The following is a 23,504-nucleotide window of genomic DNA, read 5'->3' as shown; positions in this document are numbered from 1 at the left end:
GGAAACTGATGATGCCCCCATGAACTCAAAGCTCACCTGCATGAGCATAGAACTCAGGAAAGGGGTCTGAGCTGAAGATAAGCCCTTGTTAGTCATATGTGAAGCAATCCAAACCATTAGAAACACGGGATCACCCAGAGACAGTCCAGGAAAAACAGAAAAGGGCCAAGGAAACCCAGTTCTGAGGAATCTTTGAATATTTTGAACCGAAAGTATATTAAATACACTTCTTTTAACTCTGGTTGTACATTATGATACATCTAAATATTATGAAACCAATCTGATCTTTCCTTTGGATTTTTGAAAGTTTCATTTCTGGGTCCTAGTGCAGGATATTTGCTATAAAGCTTGGATCAATCCAACATATTTCAATTTTTTGGCCTTCTCATAGGACTCAATAGCTTCTGGGGAGGGTGCGGTGAGGGGGGTCTTCACTTTCTTACTTACAGCTTTGCATATTAGAACAATACTTCTTTATCAGAGAGTTCATTGGTGTTTCAAAATGTAAGCACCTTATAGAAGAGGAGTATTTATTGAATACATAAAACTGATGACTTAATGGCCACGAGGAGGAAACCAGATTTCTCATGCCAGACTAAGGGTCTTATTTCCGGAGTGCGCAGGATGAGGGTGCGGCAGCAAGACGGGATGTTCTGGCTTCCGAGGGCAGGGAAAGGGGAGCTCTTGTTAATGAGAAGTGATCCTTGCCAGGCCTCTCTGGAACAACATTCCTGGATTCCGGGCCAGGGCTTCCATTAGGTATGGTGAGGTGAAGCCCACGGAACAGGAAAAAGGTAGTTATATAAGATTTTCAAGAAAGCACTCATTGGACCAGATACCCAGGCCTGGGGCAGACAGGTGGTGGCACTGAGCACAAAAGCAGACGATAACTGGGGGGTCCTGGGAAAACTTGCACTAAAAGGGCAGCTAACCTTTAAGAGCTTGTTATGATTAAGTTCACATCTGGATGGATAATTACGGTGATAGGAAAAGCTTGAAATTATATTTTGAATGAAGAAAAAAAGAAAAAAAAAGCCCACCATCATTGTGAACCTATTTTTTTGGATGCATATTTCTACAATCTGTTTAGCATACAGAGGAAAGAGAAGTCCTGAATTCCACATCCTGTCGCTGCTAGTCTTTGCTCAGAGTGAAGACCGCAGTCTCTCCTGTGAGTTAGAACGTTAAGCGGAGTTGGAATGTTCTCTGAATGTTAAATCCATTTCTAGATGTACGTGTCCTGGGTCTTGTCACACGTTGTCTTTGTGTTACTCGGCCTGTTGTATCTCCAGCAGTACCTTTTGAGGGTTGGCGTTAGGAAGAAAAAGTGACTGCTGGACCCGGGTCTTGGAGGTTTACCTCCGTATCATTTTTTCCTTTTCATTTTTTGGCACAGCTGGGAGGTATCACCCTGAAAGAATTTACTTCCCTCCGTGCCGTATTTCTATGCTGGTCTTGTGACATTCACACAACCTCCAGTTTATTTGTTTTCTTCTTTTTGTTGTTGACGGAGCTGCTTGACAGGGCTGGCTGGGGAATTCAACCTTCCACTGTCAAATGCCTTTCAAGGTTTCTCTCCTCCTCCCATCCCCCGCCCTGCTTTCATCTGTGAACCTGCAATGTGACTCTATTTCTGTAAGTTGATCAGCTTGCTCCTTTGGATTTCAAGAGCTTTAATTCGGTCAGTACAGTCACAGGATGAACTCCTCTCACATTTGCTCAGCCAACTGATCAACCAAGAGATGAGGCAGAAATGTACACATTCCTCTGGATACTTCTTAAGAGAATTTCTATGGATTTTCACCTATTTCATAGAATTTAAGGTCGAGTATTAGAAATCATTTTCAACTAATGATAGATATATTGCAATCTGTCAAATGAATGCAGTCTCCCTCAGGAGAATTGCTGATTAATACCTCATGTACCAGAGATCTCAATAACATACAAAAGAACATTTCATGAGAATCTATTAAAGGATGTTTATTGGATCAAGATTTCAGAAGGATGGGATAGAATACTTTAGCGTAACGGAAGCACTTTTCCTCGATTCTCACTGCCTGTGGTAAGACAAAGTCTAGGCCGGCAGCTCCGAGTTACTCGGAGGTCTTGGTGAAAACGCCCCTGTCCCCAGAATTTCAGATCCAGTAGGTCTGGGGGTGGAGATCAAGGATTTGCTTTTCTAAGAAACGAGAGCAGACTTTGGGACCCACTAGTCTAAGTGAAAAACATAGTTTTCTAATTGCTGATGCCTGGTATGGGGTTTATCTGAATGGTTAGGGGCTAGAAGTGATACACTGACTAGTGGAGTTCCCTATGGAAGAAATGTTTATTCTAAGTAATAATGAGATGGACCAACAACAAGAGTTTCTCCGTAAATAAATTGTCATGACTAGTAGAGGAGTTCCTCAACAAAATTCCTTAAAATCGGAGGGGAAAACCCTTTGTCATCATCACTACTTAAATAGGACCTCATTCTAGAGCCCGTGGCCTCGATGTGTGTGGTTGATGATTTGGGAGCATCCCTAAGTTATCCATTAATGTGATGTGGCTCTCTGCTACTGTTGACAAGCATTGCCCACTCCACTCCACGCCAAAGCAAAGCAATTATCCAAAATTGGACCGTTTGTGCAGTGATGGGCTGGGAAATGTTTAACCACCAGCTGCAGGGTGGAGCACTTGCTAACGTCCGTGGTGTAAATATTTCTACCAGTGCTGATTTCAAACCGCCATTGTGAAGTCACTGAGCCCAGAGCTGGGAAGAGATGTGCGCAATCAGCTTTCAGGAGCCCATCAGAGGTACCCTGCACAACCCCCACCCCTCCTGCACTGTCCGCCTCCTCGGAGTTCCATCTCTTACTTTGCAAACATCTGGTTATCCAGTAGGATTAGTTTGCAATGCAAGAGTAAAGTTTGGCACGTTACTCTTTATGAGTTGTTTGGAATCCCAGAAACCATCCTACAGAATCAGTATAAAGGTACAGGAGAGAGAACCAGGGAGAAATCCTAGTACTCATTTCCCAGTTTGTGAAATGGAGTAAGAATTGAGACAATGTAATCTTTGAGATCTTGCTATTCACAGCCACCCCAGTGTAGGCACCACTCCCCAGCTGAGTTTAGCTCAGAGCCTTTATCGAGGTAGGCACGGGGAGTCTGAAGAATAAGAGGTGGTCTTTGTGCTTTAGAAATTTACAACTTGACCCCCACTTTGCAGAGAAACTGAGGCACATGAAAATTAATTACCACGGTTAATGCCATTTGACCAGTCTCGGCCAGGTGTAAAAACAGCAGCCTATGGCAGCTTATTCAAAGCCCTGTTTCCTGATCACTCATCAAAACCCGTCCCGCTTTCTATAATATAAGGACCCTTGGATCAACTGTGATTTGTTTTCCTGCTGTGTCTTATATTTTAAAGACAACAAAATGTTTACTATTCATCAGATAGAACTTATATATGGTAGAATGATAAAGTTTATCCCCTCCCCACATCTATTATTATTATTCATTATTATTTTAAATTGCATTTTAGGGTAAAAGCAAGATAAAAGAACTAAAAAATACTCTAGTCAGATGAGGTAAGAAAGGTAAAAATAACCCTCAAAACACACGACACATTCAAGTAACAATTCTTTCAACAAGTGGTAACTGCTTCTTTAGTCTTGTTAAAACCAAGTCTAGAACTCTAAGTATAATTAAAAAGACATCTGCTTAGGGGAAAACCTATGAGCTTTCCAGTCTGGATCTTGGCTCTGTTACTTTACTAGTTAAATGATCTTGGACAAAGTTATTTAATTCTTCTTAGCCTCAGCTTCCTTATTTGTGAAATGGAAGCAATAATGCCTTCTTTTGATCATTAATTTAAGGATTAATGATAGTGTAAGTAAGATGCTTAGGATAACGTCTTAACAAATAGCTGGAGAATAACTGGTGATGGTTACTCCCATAATTATTATTGCATTTAGAGTCACTCATACGTGTATCAGAGTAGGTCAAAGTCAGAGTATATTTCAGGGCTCATAAATGTATTACCAACTTAACCAGGTTTGGAACTGATAACACATGTACTGTCTTGTTTACAAATATCACATAGTCTCCTTTTTTATTGGCACCAATGGCTATTTGGTGTGATCTTTATATTTATGTAAGAAAGCTAATTATCAAGTCTAGGTGGTTTGACACTTTAATGCTAATATTGATCATCTGCTGTATGTGCCAGACTTTAAACTAGGCACCCTGTGTAAATTATCCTCTTTGGTCTTCATAGAAGTCCTTGAGGTAGTCACTGTTATTAGCCCATTTTACGGATGATGAAACTAAAGCTCAGAAAGGTTTTATGCTCAAGGTCACAAAGCAAATATAGAGCTCATAGCTGTACCTGTCAGAGTACAGAGCCTGGCTCTTAACCAGGACACGTCCTGTCTGCCTCTCTGGAAGAATTTTAACAGCCCTTAAGTGAAGTGAGAACTGCAGAAATTTGAAGAACACTCTATTATCTGCTCCTCTCCTGTGTGGGATGGCAGGAAGCCCTGCTCCAGAGGCATCGTGTGAAGATCAGTCTTTGAGATCCAGACACTGTCCAAGGTAGGGGAAGGGGACACAGCCTTTGAGACTGCATCTCATCATGTGTGAAATAGAGAAAATAAAAATAATACTTCCTTTATACTTTGTTTTAAGGATCATAATTAATGTGCCTGGAATTACAGTAAATATTAATTTTTTCCATTTAATAGGACCTCAATTGTGCCAGTACAACTCACTCTGAAATTTGAGCTGAAATGAAATATATATATCTATGTATCTATATGTCACATCTTAGAAATAATCTCATTCAGTTCATTTAGCAAGTTTTCATTGTGTATCTACCATATGCCAGATATTCTTTGAGGTTCTGGAGATACTGCAGTGAACAGAAGAGACAAAAACTGCTACCATGATAGAGCCAGTGCCTTAAAGTGGAGAGGCAGACCATACACAAATAAGTAAGCAGAAATACAATGTGCCAGTTGTTGAGAAGAGCTATGGAGAAAAGAGCTTTTTTTCTCACACATATGACATATAGTAGTTAGCAAAATACAATGTATCCTTAAAGTGATATGTTCTCCCTAAAAAATGAATTGGTAAAGCCCAGCAACCTCTTAAAAAGAGATGGTAGACTCAAGGTGGTTGCTTGCTGAGTCTGTTACTCCAACAACATGGATTCACTATAAATTACCTAAGACCTCACAGGTTCTATAAACGGGAACACACACATGCCCCCAGAGAAGAGGCAACAGTGGATAACTATGTAAAGTTTTACAGCAAAACCGGCTGCATCCAGAGGACAGAGACTGGGGTGGTGTTTCTTAGCTCTGGATCTGACAGCCCTGGGATCAAATCCCACCTCCACCACTTCCTAGCTTTTGACCTTGGACAAGTTAACCTCTTTGAGCCTCAGTTTCATCACCTGTGGGATAACCACAGTGCCGACCTCATGCATTGCCGTGGGGATTACATAAGACAGCGAACGTAAAAGACTGATTATAGTACCAGCACATGGGAAGCGGTCAGTGTGTATCTGTCCAATAAATAAATAAACCCATTCACTGAGTGATCTGGGCTACTTTTGCTTTGGGAGCAAGGACCCACTTTTCAAAAATCTTTCTAATGTTGACATAAATAGTTTGCAGACACATAAGAGTTATGAAACTTTTTTTCTGCTTCTTTTCCTTTCTGCTACAAACCTATTTATTATCCGCTGTTTGGGAAATGCCAGTCTTGGTAACTACGCTGCGTATGTTTCTCTGATTACACCAGTATAGTTTTGCAAAGATAAGCATTTAATTTCTGAAGGAAAAAAAAAGCCGTTCAGCTAAAAATATTTCTGTCCATAACAGATCCACAATTAATATTACTTTTTTTTAAAAGGTGAAATTGTTTCAGCCAAACTTAGTGCTCAGATATTAATAGGAAATGCCAAAAATGGTACAGGCATGTAAATGAAAAGATTCAAAATCAACCAGACTTTATGGCAGAATTGAACATCAAGATGAGGGAATAACACATTTAAGGTCAATTAATCTACAATAAAGGAAGCAAGAATATACAATGGAGAAAAGACAGCCTCTTCAATAAGTGGTGCTGGGAAAACTGGGCAGCTACTTGTGAATGAAAGTTAGCACATTCTCTAACACCATCACATACAAAACAAACTCAAAATGGATTAAAGATCTACATGTAAGACCAGATACTATAAAAATCCTAGAGGAAAGCATAGAACACTGTTTGACATAAATCGTAGCAATATTTTTTGGATCTGTCTCCTAAGGCAAAGGAAATAATAGCAAAAATAAACAAATGGTACCAAATTAAACTTAAAAGCTTTTGCACAGCAAAGGAAACCAGTGACAAAACAAAGACAACTTAACTTGCTGAATGGGAGAAAATATTTGCAAGTGATATGACCAATAAGGGGTTGATATCCAAAATATACAAAGAGCTCATACAAGTTAACATCAAAAACACCAAACAACCATATCAAAAACTAGGCAGAAGACCTGAAGAGACATTTTTCCAGAGAGGAAATGGTGGATGGGCAACAGGCACATGAAAAGATGTTCAACATCTCTAGTCATAAGGGAAATGCAAACCAAACCCACAGTGAGATATCACCTCTCACCTGCCAGAATGGCTGTCACCAAAAAGAACACACTTAACAAGTGTCGGCAAGGATGTGGAGAAAAGGGAACCCTCCTACACTGTCTGTGGGAATGTAAATTGGTGCAGTCACTATGGAAAACAGTATGGAGGTTTCTCAAAAAACTACCATATGACCCAGCAATTTCACTCCTGAGTATCTATCTGAAAAAAATTAAAACACTAATTCAAAAAGATGCATGCACTCCAATGTTCGCTGCAGCATTATTTACCACTGTTAAGATACGGAAGCGAACAAAGTGTCCATCAGCAAATGAATGGACACATGTATGGATGGACTTGGAGGGTATTATGCTAAGTGAAATAAGTCAGCCAGAGAAAGACAAATACTATATGATAATTGCTTCTGTGTGGAATCTAAAAAATACAACAAACTACTGAATGTAAGAAAAAAGCAGCAGACACAGATAGAGAAAACAAACTATTGGTTATCAGTGGGGAGGGGCAGTAGAGGGGTACGGGATTAAGAAGTACAAACCATTAAGTATAAAATAAGCTACAAGGATATATTGTAAGGGATCTAGCCTTTTTATTATATTATATTTTATTACAATTTTATAATAACTATAAATGGAGTATAATCTTTAAAAATTATGACTCACTATATTGTACACCAACTATACTTCAATAAAAAAATTCCAACCAGAAAAAAAAAAAAAAGATGAGGGGGTAAGCGGTAACAATCTGTCTCCAAACACTACAAATATACTGCACACGCATTAAAACCTAGAACACTAATTATAACTTTGAAGAAATGTTTGGTTTTTATTAAACTAAGCTCAGAATAGCAGCTTCTCTTCCACCACAAATAAAACTATAGCTAGCAACAACTTTTTATAGCAAGTAAGTTTTGCCAAGGAAGGTTTAATTTGGGCCCATCATATATTAGGAAGTTGCCTTTCCTTTCCCCGTACGAATCTCCAACCCCAGAGCTTCATTGTTTTACACTTTTTATTTTTATTTTTCCATTGGAGTAAAAGTTGCCAGTGAAGAGCTGTGGTGCAGAATACTTCTTCATCTAAGGATTAAGTTCTGCTGGCCCAGGAAGAGTTTGGGTTACAACACACATCCCCATCTGTGCATGTCTACGTATTTCTTGGAGGCAATGAATTGTAATCTTCAGTTTGCGAGTAAGGTTATTTTTAAAAGAAGCTGGTAGAGAGCCAGGTCAAAATTTCCCAGCAAAAAGGTAATTCTAGACGATGAATTCTAGCACAGAAAATTATTTCTCTGCAGAGTCTAAAGAGAAAAGACACTTGCTTAACCACACCTAAGTTTAGCTCATCTACAACATCCACTCAATCTTTTTTCCCCCTTTATTATTATAATTATCCTTTTGCCTGAGGAGTTGGTGCCTGACAGATTTATCTCTGAATGACTGTAACTGTAGGGACTTTTCAGGGATGAGTATGCAGAGTCATTCCGATTAAACCAAATTATTTATATGCTAATTAATTAAACTGAAAAACAAAAGCAGGCCAAGTGTCACCTAAAACGTTCCTAACTCCAGATCTCTTTGGAAAAGAAATTGTAGAAATAAAATTTCTAAGAATTGATGAGGCCATTCTTCAGGAAGTTATTGCTCATGCCTTTGTCAACAATGAGAGTGGATTCACCTGCTGTTTTGTGATAAGAAGTCTGATTGGTTGGTCAGGAAGTACGGGGTGTTAAGAAGCCCTTACGTATCAAACTGAAGTCCTTCGTGTAGTTAAGATACATCCTTTCTAATTCCAAGTGGTGGTTTTTAGCATGACTTGAAACTATCCAACAACCCTAATTTTATATCCATATATATCTTTATATTGATATTAATATAGCTATATATCTTCATATATAATTTATCTTTATATAGAGATTATATATGTATAATTCACGATATACAGACAGATTTTATATATATATATATAGAGAGAGACTTAAAACAATTTTGAACCCATGTTGTATAGTAATTTTCACTGCTATGTAGTTTAGCCAGATCTGTTGTACAAACACAGAAAGAGGCGGAAGGAAAACGGGCTTGTTAAGTGACTGCCCTGTTTCTCAGCACACATTGTGCATTGCAGATGTTCGTTTATATCTCTCATGTTACTTTATAAGATATTAGAAAACCATCCCGATGGAACTGATGAAAAAAGAGTTGGAACTTGTGAGCAGCAGCTGGATGAAGGGAGCACGAATCCCCCAAATCCTATGGATATAGTGTACTTTCCTTGATGTTCCTGCCAAAGTGAGGCTGGAAAGCTAAGGAAATCAGCAGGAGATGTGCCAGCACAAAGCTGCTACAATTCCTAAGTTTCAACAACCTTGCTTGAAAATGATGGCAAATAGCTCATTTTTTTTAAACCAGTGAATCTCACAAGTGAGTGTTTCATCAAATCGCTTACAGAAAACTGAGACAAAAATCTGACAACTACCCTAGTGCATGACTTATCATGCAGACATTCAAGTAGAATCCCTTTTGTCTGGGTCTTATTTTAATATTACAACACAGATTTGTGTATCTATGTTAAGATTCCTATTTTACAGGAACTGTTGGGAATTTTGCAATTACAGACTCAGAAGATTGAATCAGGACAAACAACAGAATGGTGGACAATAAAATTGGTTGTGGATAAAAACTGAGCTTAACAGTCACAGGACAAGAATTGTGCCTTTGACCCAAAATGTCCTTTTCCTTCTTTGTCATCCTGGCGTATATAGTACTCTTCCTTCAACCACTCTGAATCCAGTAATGTTCATTCTTCAAACCCTGATCAAAGTTCTTCTCTATCCAGAAAAGTTATCCTTTTTGCATTACCCACTTTGTATACATGAGCTTGTTTATTCCCCCAAACAACTCAATATGTTAAAAAAGAATTACCTCGTTTTACAGAAAAGTGTGACTTGAGAGGTTAAGACTCTTGCAAGTTGATTGAAAGATTTTTTTAAAAGCATCAAGAGGTCTCATTTTTGCATAGCATTAAGGACTAAATTATATGAAACCCTTCTTCCAATAAAATACTTCCAATTGTTCTGAGCTTCTACAGGCTAAGAGATGGAACTAAGACCAAAAGAATTAACCCACTAGCACTGAAATCCATCAAGAAAATTGTTCTGTCATCAAGGTGATGGAGTAGGGGTAAAGATTTTGAGGGCTTTTCTACTCCTTACACAGTCCTGGAATCTATGAAGATAAGAAAGTAGAAAGTAACATAAAAGTGATCTTAGGAAAAAAAATCCTATTTTTTCAATAAATTGTAAGAGGGAGAGAGAGGGAGAAAGGGAGGGAGAGAGAATAGAAAGGAGAGAGAAAAGGTTAATCTTTGAGTAAAAGAGATGTAAGACATACAGGAGCCACCTGCAGTACGCGGATCTTCTTGGGATCCTGATTTTGCAAACTGTGAGGAAATACTCATGAGTGAATCATGAATATTTGAACCCTGATTTGATCCTATTAAGAAACTGTTAACTTGTTAGGTGTGATTGCTATTTTGATTATTTTTCAGTCTTCCCCTTTTGACTTATACAGGGAGATATTTATGGATGAAATGACAGAATTTACTTCAAAATAACTCAGTGTGTGGTGTGTGGGTGTGGAGGGAGTACAGGAATATACCAGTGAAGCAGCATTGATCATCACTTAATAATTACTGAAGCTAGATGATAAAAACATGGACATTCATTATACTATTTCATCCACTTTTCAGTATGCTTGATACTGTCCCTAATAAATAGGTAAAGAGAAAAAAAAGGTGGCTCTTGGATCATGATCAAGGGGACACTTGGCAAGACAAACTGTCTGGAAGGGTTACCCCCTCAAATGGCCCACACTGAATTATCACATATAAAGCCTCGAAAAAAATCAACTCACAAACTAATTATAGCAAACATATGAAGAACTGAGTCACTAGCGAAGGCCAGCAATTGCACGCATCTATGCGTTTGTGCGTGTACACACACATCCTCCCTCTCTCATGTGAATTTCAAATAGCAGCACTAACATGTAGCGCCTATAAAAAAATTCAATATATAACTATACTATTTGTTCACAAAATGATTTTATATTATGTATGTGATTTGTAACTATTTTTACATAACCATCTACTGTGAATATATCTGAATAAATAAATAAACATTAAAAAGTACATTCTAAATAAACAGATGTGAAAGAAGGAATAGGAAACACAAAGAAAGAACAGGGCACTTTAAAAAAAATACAAGGAATATATTTTAAAAAATCCATCAATAACAACAAAATAGGAATTCTAGAAATGAAAAATAAAATCATTGGAATTAAAAACTCAATGGACAAGTAACAGGCAGATTAAACCCAACTGAAAAGGAGAATAGTGAACTAGAAGATAGGGCTGAGGAAATTACCCAAAATACAGCACAGAGAGATACACGGAGATGAAACATAACAGAGAGGCTGAGAAATAAGGAAGATAAAACAAGAATGTCCAAACATTCATCTGATAGCAGTTCCAGAAGATGGGACTAAAGAGTTGAGGGAGACGATATTTGGAAAGAATAAATAATGCCTGAATTTTTTTCAGAATTGATGAAAGACACAAAAATGTTAGATTCAGGGAACATAATAAGTCCCCAGTAAGATAAATGATAAGAGAATCCACATATAGGCATATTGTAGCTACACCACAGAGCACCGAAAACAAAGAGAAAGTCAGAAAGGCAACCAGAGGAAAGGAGCATGGTATCTATAAAGGAACAAAAATGAGGTATCTACCAAACTGCTCAACAGCAATAACTAAAGTCAGAACACAATGCAATGAGAGATATATTTTAATGGGAGAAGACAGCTATTAACCTCAACTAGAGAAATAGTTTATAACCATTAACTTGTATGTAGTTATTAAGCAGACTAAAGATGTTAAATGAAAATGGGAAGAAAACAAGGAGAAATAAACTCACATGATGTTGGGAAAGCTGAACACACATCACAGTAACCTTCAGATCAAGCTGAAAAACATTAGTAAGAATGTAGGAAATTAAACAGCACAATTTAAAAGCTTGTTTTTCTCAGTTGAATACGGAACCCCAAACTTCAAAAAGAAAGAATCCACATTTTTTTTTCCCAGCAGAAATGGAATGTTTATAAAAAACAGCCACACACTAGGGCACAAAGTAAGTCTCATATAATAGCAAAGAATTGATAGTGTGAAAAGCATGTGAACTAAGCACAAAAGCAACTAAGCTGAAATCAATAATTAAAAGACAATCAGAAAAGGCATTGGAGAAGACCCAAATAAATGGTGAACTAGTCTCTGCTCGCATAGAAAGTAAAAACTGAATGAAAATACCAAAAATATTTTTCTTGGAACTCGAGAAAGCAGTTCTAAAATAAATATGGAAGAAAATATGGCTAAGACTCAGCAAGATGATTTTGAAGAAGAAGAAGATGCGGGTGGGGAGGAGGCGGGTGGGCTGCTTACGCTGTCATCTTGACAATGAGACACATCGCGGTGCTGTTTTAATTTGGACAACGTGGTATCAGCACAGTGATAGACAAAGAAAACAACGGAATTGAAGAGAATCACAGACGCAATCCTCAAGTCTAATATGGAAACTTGATAGATGAGATAAATGGAAATAGCAGATCAGTGTGAAACGGGCTGATTATTTATGTGCTTGGTCAATTAACATTCTAAAAATAAAATATGGACACTACGTCATGTCCCTATGCAAAAAGACCACGTAAAGATACAAACACAAAAGCAAACTCGCAACATTTTCAGACAACAATACAGAAAAATATCTCTTTGACCTTGGAATTGGGAGAAATTTCTTTATAGTATATCAAAGCACATACCATAAAAAGATTAATATATGCAAATACATTAAAATCAAATCTTTTTCACAACGAAGCCACCATAAACAAAAGTAAAAGACTTGGTATGAACAAGGAGAAGACATCTGCAGTACCTAAAACCACAAAGCTTAAGTGACAAAGATAACAAATCTTATAAATCGATAAAGAAGAGAGAAACAATCCATAGAAAGTATTTGTTGAATAAATAAAGGATAGAAAACGAAATAAAGTGGTCAATAAACATATCTGTTCAGCTCCAGTAGTAATCAGAAAAACATGAAATAAAATAAGGTGTCACTGCACACAAAGAAGATAGGAGAAAATTAAAACTGTCTGCTATTCAGCTATAAAGAAAGAATGAAATTTTCCCATTAGCAGCAACATGCATGGACTTGGAGGGCATTATGCTAAATGAAATAAGTCAGACAGAGAAAGGCAAATACTCTATGATATCACTTACATATGGAATCTAAAAAATACAACAAACTAGTGAATATAACAAAAAAGAAGTAGACTCACAGATACAGAGAACAAAGTAGTGGTGACCAGCTGAGGGGACGCAAGACGGGCTGGAGGCGTGGGAAGTACCAACGACTGGCTATAAGACAAGCTTGAGGATGGACTGCACAACACGGGGAATACAGCCAATATTTTGCAATAACTATAAATGCAAAGTAACCTTTCAAACTGTATACACAATTTTTTTAATTAAAAAAATTTTTTTAATTAAACTTGTCTGACAGTAACAAAAGTTGGCAAGCATGTAGACTGATGGGAACTCTGACTTACTGGGAGTATAAATTAGTACAACTTTGGGTTTGTGGCACCGATGCCTCTATCTTAAGGCCCAATCATTCAATTCCTAAGAACATTCCTTAAGAAACTTTGAAATACATGCATAGAGAGCCATGGAACAGAATGTCCATTGTATCACTGTAATTGCAAGGAAAAAATAAATCTTTTGAAAACAACCTAAATTTCCATCAACAAGAGAATAAATAAGTAAATTGTTGTGTATTTCTATCGTGAAATATAGTACAGCAAAAATGAATGAATGGTATCCAGGAATTATTATAAATAAATCTCAAAACCAATACTGGACAAAAATGATATTATGTACCGTTTGCATAAAATTTAATACATAGAAAACAATATCAATTATTGGATATATCCATATTAAAAAGTATGAAAACAAGACTAAGCATGAAAAACACCGAATTCAGGAGAGCAGGTACCTCTGGAGAAGGAGGGTGAGGCAGGAGAGTGTGATTAAGAAAGGAAACAGGCAACTTCAATGTATTGCAGTGTTTTCTTTCTTTAAAAAAAAACAAACAGTTATGACACTATATTAAAACTTGATGAACCTGGGTATACGTAGGAAATTGTTTTATTATTCTGTGTGTGCTATTATATACTTAGAAATTTTCATAATGAAGATCATAGGATTGTATAAAATTTTCCATATTTGTTGAAACCCACACAAAAATAAAAATCATAACCAAATTTTTTGGAAAACAGTACAGCCAGGATTCTACCCACACTGTTTGCTCCAAAGCGGGAGCCCCTCCTCCTACAATTTCAGGCCCCCTCTCCTGGCCTTTATTGACCCTCCCCAGACGGAGTTAATCACACCTTCCCCTGTGCCACGTTCCTGAGGGCGCCACATTAGCCCCTGGTTTTTCAAACAGCACTGTGGTTGGTTGAATGTGCGTGTCCTCTCCCAGACACAGCCCCTGTGGGCCATGCACTGGGCACATGGACAGACAAAGGGGGAACGGCCAGATGAGAAAGGTTTCTGTGTTACCAGTAAGTCCCTCTCTCTTCCATAGGCTTCTGTTCTGTTGCTTCCCAACCCCCTGACTCACCCTTGCGGTGACTTAGCAGAAACTAATCACCAATAGATTCTCTAAATACCTACTTTTGCAAAATAATCCATTTGCAAGCAATATAAGAGAAACAAAATTGCGTCCTAGCCTTTCTCAAGAATCCACACAAAGTGGCTACGTGTTTGTGGGAAAAATAAATAAACTATGGTTCATTTGCTTCACTCTGGGATTTTTCAAGTCCTCAGAAGCGAAAGGCATCCTGTAAATGTGGATTTAGCCTACTCCGGAGGTGTGGGTATAGGCCGGATTTTATCGTCCAGGCATAATCAAGCAGGTCCTCAAAATAGGTCCCACTTTATAAATGACTGCGTGGATAATCCTACATGACTACCCCTGGGTCCATATATCTGAAACAGTCCAATAAATAAAAAAAATTGATGAAATGAGACAGCATATAAAAATTATACAGTAAAATATAAATTCAATTATAGAACATTGTAACAGGAGCATAAATGAGAGAACCATCCTGTTCAATCTTGAAAAATATTATCAAGTGGCTTTTCTAATTAAGAGCATTTTTTAACCAATAAATAAATAAAACCATTAAAACAGGATATAATGGGACTTAAGTAATATATGGTAACATTACTTCTTTGAAAAGGGTTTTGTCCTTTCCATCATGAGGAGGTCAGTGTCCCCAGACAGCCTGCAGCCTCTCCCGCGCTTCTCCTCTTCCCTTCCATGGCAACATGGGTTAGCCAGACACTGAGCTTTTTGTGATGTGTGTGTGAGGATGCGGAAGAGGGGAGCGAGGCTTCAGGGAGGTCTCCAGGTGGAAAAATCTGTGACGCACTAGATTCGAGGGCTGAATGAGAATTATTTATTGAGGGCTCTCTAACACAATAGTTACGGCCACCCTGTGTTCAGATTTTTAATTATATTGGGTCTCGGAGCCCTTAACTGAGATCGAAACCCATTCAGAGGCATCCCAAACTACTTGTTCATGAAAAGATTAAGCGACAAAGCTAACCTGTGTGGGCTCGATCCTTCTGTTTCAGGATCGCAGCAGAATTCAGAGTAGCCGAGCATGAGAGACAGGCATAAACTTACTGAGCGTGTAAGCTGTACCTGAAAACGGTCAGATTCTGTCTTCCATCCCTACGCAGTCATGGATAAGGTATTTTGTGTTGATTGTACAGCGCTCACCTAGTGGAGACCTAGTCCGCCCTCTCCTGCCTGGGCTGCTGCCCCGCTTCCCCGGAGGCAGGGACGGTGTCCTGTGCTCTTCTCCCTAACTGAGCGGCACCCTCCTCCCCCCAACAGAAATGATGATGGCTCAAATGCTGTTCCCTTAGCTTAGAAAAGGCCTCCTTCAGAGCTTTCCTGGCACAGCTAAATGGCACAGCTAATGGCCTGATATGTGTGCCACACCTGCTACTTGAGAAGGAAGCTGGTAAGTGGTATTTTTTTCCCCTGGTAATAAAGTGAAAATTCTCTCCCTAGTCAGGGTCTAGTTAACACATTAGCAATTCCCCCTCTTTTCTTGTCACCTGTCATTATCTTCCACACGAGAGAGAGGCCGTGATAACAACCTATCTCAAAGCAGTGAATGCAGAATCAGACGCTTTGAAAACAACAGTGGAGTTGGATGCCCCTAAGCTTCCTGGAGGTCTCTCCCAGCCCCATGGCGCTCCCGGCCAGCAGGGGAGCTGCTCATCTCTGCAACAGAAGCCGGCCCAACAGAATCTCTTCAGCAGAACGTAAGGATGCTTATCTGTGAAACCATTTGCTTTCTAAAGTCCAGTGATTGACCGGCCTTTTGCCAGAGTGCAGGAAACACAGCCCTAAAGCACACCCCTGGCTGCATTAGGCACAGGATGTGGCTCTCACAATCTCAGATCTGAGAGCATCAACTTTAAATATGCTCAAAAGTCAAACCAGAGATATTACAGGCAGCCTCTGGAACCACAGCCATGCCTTTTTTTGTTGTCGTGCCTCATTTTGGACTGGGACTGGACCAAGCATTGAAAGGCGGCATACTGGACAGTTTTAGGCAGTCTTCTCTTGTCTTTCCCTCTGGGATGGTTTGGGTTTGTGCAGTACTCGTTAAAGTAAAGCAGAGCCCAGTTCAGGATTTTTAAGCTGGGAGAACAGAATCGGATGAGAAGCCCTTGATGGCGAACCAAAGAGGGGGTGGGGGATCTCCACCAGGAGCTGCACCCTCCTGCTGGAGGCTGTGACAGCCTGAGGCCCCAGGTGGGACCACGACCAGGGTTTTAATCTGAACCACTCCACAGAACAAAGAGTGTTAACCTAATTTTCAGAATCATCACCCAAAATAAAAACATCAGCTGAATATTATAAAAAAGACCTGAGAGGTGGCTTCCCTTGAGTTCTAGGAAGACCAAGCCTGAGATCACTGCCCCCAGAGGCCAAAGGGCTCATCGAATTGCTGAAAACCTGAGCATCCCTCACTGGCACAGCTCAGCCACCCACCCTCCCCTCCGTGCCTGGAAGCCAAGGTGTCATTTAGTTAGATCTTGACAGCGACTCACTCCAGGAGCAGTAAAGAAAGGCGGAGATTTACTAAACGGTAGGTGCTAAGCCTTAAAGAGCTAAGACAACAAATGAAATGCCTAAGCTACCCTTAGAATATTCACTTAGAATATTCACTGACGGAATCTACTTTATTTTTACTGAAATCTGACAAGAGAGGCCATCTGCAAATGTATGGGAAACAGCCTCCTCCATACGTTTCACCACCAACAGCAACGGGAGCCACGCCACCCCGCTGGGCTGCCAAGGGTCGCTTTACTGGCTCAGAACCCTCATCAGAAATGTTCAGACGCCTCGCTATTCCATGAAAGCCAGAGGGCCACAAGCTGAGAAACATACTCAAGAATCACCACGGTGGTTGTACAAATTGATACCCCTCACTTGAAGGGGCTATGGAGTGAATACTGTAACCCTCCCGCCCCACCCCGCCCTGGAAATTCATATGTTTAAGCCTTAATCCTCAATGTGGCTGTATTTGGAGACAGAGCTTTTAGGAGGTTAAATGAGGTTATAAGGGTGAAGATTTCCTCTTCGAAGAAGAGGAAGAGAGCGATTTCTTCCTCTCTCCGTGCACATGCACCAGGGAAGCACCACGGTAGCACACAGAGAGAAAGCACCCGTCTGCAGGCCAGGAAGGGAGCCCTCCCCAGAACCCCACCATGCTGGAGCAGACTAAGACAGAAAGAAAAATGTATCTTGGTTATTGCCTTAGGTGTAAGTGTACACATAGGATTTTTAAAATCAACAGGTTGATCGAGTGAGCTGCCTTGCTGAGGCATCTGAGAGTTACTCCTGGCAAGTTTTATCCCAATGCACTGAGATCTGAAGCAGCATACAGATCATCTGAAAGAGGACGTGCCTCTGAAATAGGCTTTTATATGGTTTATGCTACAACTACTGTTCCCAACGTCCATTTTTTCAAAAGAAGTTCGCCTTCAGCTTACGAACTCACTGTAATAAACCTAGACTTGAACATTCACAGCGAGGACTAACTAGAGGCTTAAATATGACATTGTGAGGTCCCATCCAGCTCTGGGTTTTGATGGGCTCCTTTGAGCCGCATTGCTCTAGTTTGCCAGGATCTGGGCCCTAAAAGTGAACTGTGCTTTGCAGTGAAATGGTATCTGATTGCAGTTTAATGACTAGATTGCATTCCTATCCCGCAACAACGCAGAAATATGCATACCCAACCCTTCACAGACCCTCGTGTGTATCCTTTAAGGTTGATGCCAACCCTTTAGGGTACAAACAGGCAAGGACCCAGTTAAAGAACAGCCTGAACAGAAATGCCTTGGCCAAGGCTAACAGCAAGAAAAAAGCATCCATGTCCTCAGACCAAGTTGAAAGTAGACATCAGACTGGCAATCTCTGAAGCCATTAGGCCAAATGTTAAGTAACCTATGCTGCCGCGTCCTTTGTGGAAGGTAAGGTTGGTCATGTCAACATACAGCATTCAGCCACATCAATCCTAATTTATTCCAATTAGGGGAATGCAAAATAAGTCAAGTGACCTCTTCCTATTTTTTTTTTAAATCCTGTAGTCATTTTATAACGTGAAATAAAATATCTCAACAATGCTAAGTTAACACACTCTGAATATTTTTGGAACTCAAGAGCCCAAAATGGAGTAATGACATGCTCCTTGTCACTGCCTCTTAATTCTTTTAAACATTATCAATAAACTTAAATTGTTCTGTATTGGAAAAATACAAACTATATGTCATTTCTCGAACCCTGGTTTAAAAATGGGTGTGTACAGGTTCAGACAGAAGCTCTAATGATGGCAAGGTCAGAGTAGAGTTCAGCTCAACACTTACTGGATACTATTACGTGTTGGGGATACATAAAGGCCATAAAGACGCAAAATCTACTTAAAGAGAATTAATGGCTTTACTTTTAATTTGACTGTCCCTGAATTCTATGCACTACTATTTCTAACATAAAAAATAAACCCAAATGATGATCGTCATATCAAAACTTTCTAGAGATGGACTTTCTAAATTGAATATATCCACTCTACAGGACTGAGAGCTATGAGAACCTGTCCCTTCTCCTCCTTATTTTAAAAAGAGAAAGAGAAAGATGATTCAGGCTGACGTCCTCACTGTATGAGCGCTCCCTCGGCCTTTGCACATTTGGCTTAGCATAAAGAAGCAGAAGTGAAAATACAATCTCCTAACGAGTCTGAGCACCTAAAATTCCACCTTAACGTTACTTATTCTTTATTAGGTATTCCTCAAATTGTCTCAAGGAGCATGTCGCCCAATTCTTGACCCTTTAACATTCACACACTTACTAAAATTAATTTTTGCCAAGTCAATACAATTACATTCCAGTTTTATACTTTCTACGAGAACGCCACGAACCTATGAGCTAATTCTCCCATTATTTATTATACATATTGAGCGGAGACTGAGTTAGGCCACGCAATTACCACTCCTCAGCCCCTAACAATCTTGTGATAGTTGCTAGAATAAAAATTATTTCCCAGTAGTACCAGAGATGCTCTATTAAGTTTTGGGGGCATTATTAGAAAAATAATGTACTACCATGCAATGTCTTCCTAAAAATATAATTCCGGTTAAATTCTCAAGTGTCAATATACCTATATAGAACACTGACACCATGTTTTGCTTCTTGGTTTGTTTTAGGGTCTTTCCAAAGCCCCAGTGCCAGATCTGTCTCTCTCGCAGTGTCTCTTCATAACTATGATCAAATCACTTAGCCAAATCATCATGTCTTAGTTTCTCCACTTATAAATTACAGACAATAACAATATCTGTTCCTTACTTGCTATATGTCATACATCTACCTATGAATTTCAGGATAGATTCTGGTTTTGAAATAAATAACCCCTCAATTTTCCCTTTCATTAAGCCAAGAGTGAAAATAGGTTTTAAAAATCTGAATACACCTGCATTTTGAATTCCTTAGAGTAAGTTAACGTATGAAAACTCATTGAAATTCCTGACAGGACTCTTAATCATTACAGATGCACACAGTAAGTTTTATGTGTGACATTAAGGAAAGGAAATATTCTTCCCTGTAAGCCCTTTCCTTAAACTTTCTAATGTGATTAATGTGGTGCACATCTCAGGAATTTACTTCCAGCTACATGGGGTCTGGGAGCAATGGAGCGAGAGTGAGGAAAACGAAAAACCACAATCAGGCAAATAAATCCCCACTTTTCCTGGGAATACTCCCTGCAAGGGCCAAGGGACTCACAGATACTAAACATCCCCACTGCGGATGAGGACCAAGAGTTTGCTCTTAAATTGACTTCAGAGTAGAGATGCCAAAGCAAATAAATCACCGTAAGTGAAATCCTCTGAAAGGTAAATGGACTTTAAAAATATTTGTGTAGGTTAAACTTTCTAATCGGAAGTATTCATTACTGTCAGATGTGATAAGGGCACTTGTCCATCAGGGCCTCTGGGGAGGTCCTCCTCGTATATGATGCGTTAGTTTCAGACTAGATGCCCACGCGGCAGACATCCCCAACAAATGCTACCAAATGAAGAAGAATCAGCCAAAGTTTGAACATGTGATGCGTTGCCGAAACCAAAACTGTATTCTTTTGAGTAAGAAGCAAGCAAAGGCCCCAGAGTTCTTAGATTCCTTCAATCCATACACATTTTTCACCAATAAGAATTCTGGAATGATAAGCAAACTTGAATGTCTACTCAAGCCATTGACAGAATAAAATGTAGAGTAAATCTCTATTTCCTAGGATCCCTTGCCCTTAGCCAAGTTCATCCTCAAAGACCCAGTTTCACTTTGTATTGTCCTTGTGGAGTGACTTGAAACACTCAAGTCATGTATTAAGAATTTTGAGGGCAAAATGGCACTTTTGCAGGTTACGTGGTCTCCATAGTGGCTCCATTCTATTTTTTTTTTTTTAACAGAATCTTTGTAATTGAAGTAAAAAGAAATCAGACATCTCTCTGATGGAGAGAGAGGGGAGTCAGAGGAGTCAGATTTCTGGGTAGGTAAGAAATAACCTGTTTATTTTTCTAAAATTCCACTGACATAAATCTCTGATCAGAGACCACCAGTGGCTTTTTCTATAACTAGAAGTTCACTGAATATTCATCAGCTCACCTGGGTATTGGTAAACAAGAAGTTACCTAAGTGAATTTATCCATATTCCTAGATTCTACCATGGGGAGACAGTGAAGGCTACGTCCCAATGTAATGGGACAGCCACCCTTGTAAACGAAGTGAGTACCACATGGTCAAAGGCAACCAGTACAAAGAGAAATAGAAGAGGGGAGCAGGTCAAGCTTTTGATGGGGTAGATAGCTCAAGTGTGGGGGACCTGCATGAACTCAGCTAAATTCCAGAAGCACTGACTTGGCCTCAGCCCCAGGGACTGACCTGTACTGCTTTGGCCTCACAGGTCTACTAAACGGGGCAAACGTTCCTGTAATTCTCTGGGGGAATATATACCAGACCAGAATCACTCCATGTCCCTAGGGAAGAGGACCCTAAGGCGGCCATCTTCCCCAAGTTAACTTTTAGAAACCTCCAGGGGGATTCAGAAAGTACTGGACTCATCTGATACCGCTAAGACTGCTAATAGTAACATGGCCGAGAACAGAGAAAGGTGAGATGCCGAGGTGATGTCGCCTTCAGGGTTCAAACTGGTCTGGGAAATGGAGCAAACCCAAAATGATGGTTCTGCAAGAGATAAAACAGAGCCACTTGTTTCAAGGAATGCCACTACCAGTGACCGCTCCACTCATCGCTAATAAAAAGTGGGAAATCACCGAATGCTTGCTGTGAGCCAGCACAGTTCTAAGCATTAGAACGTGTAGTCATTTATTTAATCCTCAGGACAACCCTCAAAGGCAGGAGATATTATTACCATTTTGATTTTATCAGTAAAGAAATAGAAGCCTAGAGAAGTTAAGTAATCTGCCCAAAGTTATTCGGTGAATAACGGTCTAGCCGGGGCTCCACACCAGGTGCAGTGTTTACGCTTCTGTACTTCACCACCCTGCCTCCCTGTCCTCTCCCTTCCCTGAAAGCTTGGAAGAGTGCCCCAGGACCCACCACAGACAGCGGAACGGGACAACAAGCTCGGTGTCTGTGGGAGACAGCGACACGTAGCCTGCAGCTCTGGCCCGGCTGGGGCTCAGCTTTCCTTGCATGGCTCCCCTAGGACCCCTGTCTCGGGCCATCTCCACTAACTGCTCTGCTCTACACATGCGCTGTTGAAAGAAAAGATGACAGATCTCATCAGTACAGGATTCACTAACAGCAAATTTCAAGTGGATCCCAGATTATAACCTAGAACACTGGGGTGGGGGACAGAACTGGCTGAAAATAATGTTCTGTGTACCACACCCAGGGAGCTTTGAGGGCAATTAGGAGCACATGATGCTCCTACACAAGAATCTCATGAAATTTCAGAGTTGCACCATTTGTATTCATTCATGCCTTAAACATTAAGACAAAAATTTTTCCCATCTAATATGCTTTTCTGGTCCTGGACTTTTTAAAGTTGAAATTAAAAAAGGATGGGAAACATATTTGCAAATGATATTTGGAACCATTACAAGAGAAGTTTCATTCTTTTCTCCTCTGAATTCGCCTAGCCTCAAAGACCAGACATTTTTTTCCTCTGAGTATGTTGACAGTCACTGAAGTGACAAAAATACCCAGTATATCTTAGTGAACAGCTATTTTTAAAATCACTTGATTTAGAAAACTCCAATCATGATAATTTCATGGGAATTCTTAGTACACAAATTAAAAGTTTTAAATTACTCTGCAAGAATTTGTGAGTTCAAATACTCTTAATGAGAAAATACCTGCATCTATGCATATTTAATCAGGTGTTTTTAACATCTGTCCCTGAGACAAAATTATTCTGAGGGTTGTTTTATGGGATATAGTTCCTGTGGTCAGAATAGCAGGAATGATGCAACATGAGACGAGGAGCCAGATCTGTCCATTCTGGTCTCATCTGACTCTCACTGTTCACCTCTGGGCCTTGAGAATGTCATTTAACTTCTCTTAGCCTGTGTCCTCACGTCCTCAGATGAGTAACAGTTCCCACCTCAAAGTGTCGTTTCATGGAGCAAATGAAGTAATGCACATGAAAGAGATTTTAGTAAGCCCCAGGCACTATAATATAATATTAAAATTATAAACTAAATGTGGTAGCAGGGTGGCTCAATGAGGAAAAGGCAGGTGTAGTCTGGTGCAGTAAGGAATCAGCTGGGTTGATTTGCCAACTTTGCCAACCCATGGCCCTCGGCAAGTCTGCCCTTGGTTCTCTCATGTGAGAAACGGAAGGATGGTAACTCTCCCATAAGGCTGATGTGGGGATCGGAAGCAGTGTGTGTAAGACCTCTAGTGGGACAGGCCCACAGTAGGTGCTCAATAAGTGGCACCCATTTCATATCAGAGAATCCATTTAATTAAGCCAAGTAGGCAGCCGAGAGGTGTTCTGCCTAGAACAGTACGTCCACTAGCAGAGTCCCAAATAGACTTCTGCCACGGCCAGCGCCCTAGCGCGTTAGACTCCAGTGGATTAAGGCTGTGCTTGCTGGATTCGCCTTTCCTGCCTTCGACCGCTCTTTAATAAAACTTACTAATGGAACCTCGGATTAAAA

The 23,504-nt window shown here is 39.8% G+C and overlaps 1 protein-coding gene across 3 annotated transcripts in view; it reads right to left on the bottom strand.

Moving 5' to 3' along the window:
* Positions 1 to 23,504, bottom strand: part of SSPN (sarcospan) — a 105,001-nt gene that overhangs the window by 12,851 nt on the left and 68,646 nt on the right. The window contains exon 1 of one of the 3 annotated variants that reach the window (XM_064479131.1): positions 11,602 to 11,699. The exons of the other annotated variants lie outside the window; for them this stretch is intronic. Within the exon in view, the coding sequence (XP_064335201.1) occupies positions 11,602 to 11,628 (27 nt within the window). The 5' untranslated portion in view covers positions 11,629 to 11,699. Of the gene's footprint in view, positions 1 to 11,601; positions 11,700 to 23,504 lie in introns of those variants that run through there. 3 annotated transcript variants of the gene reach the window in all.

The sequence above is a fragment of the Camelus dromedarius genome, chromosome 25 (assembly GCF_036321535.1).
Source record: "Camelus dromedarius isolate mCamDro1 chromosome 25, mCamDro1.pat, whole genome shotgun sequence".
NCBI classification, from domain to species: domain Eukaryota; kingdom Metazoa; phylum Chordata; class Mammalia; order Artiodactyla; family Camelidae; genus Camelus; species Camelus dromedarius.
This window is presented reverse-complemented; position numbering and strand designations above follow the sequence as displayed.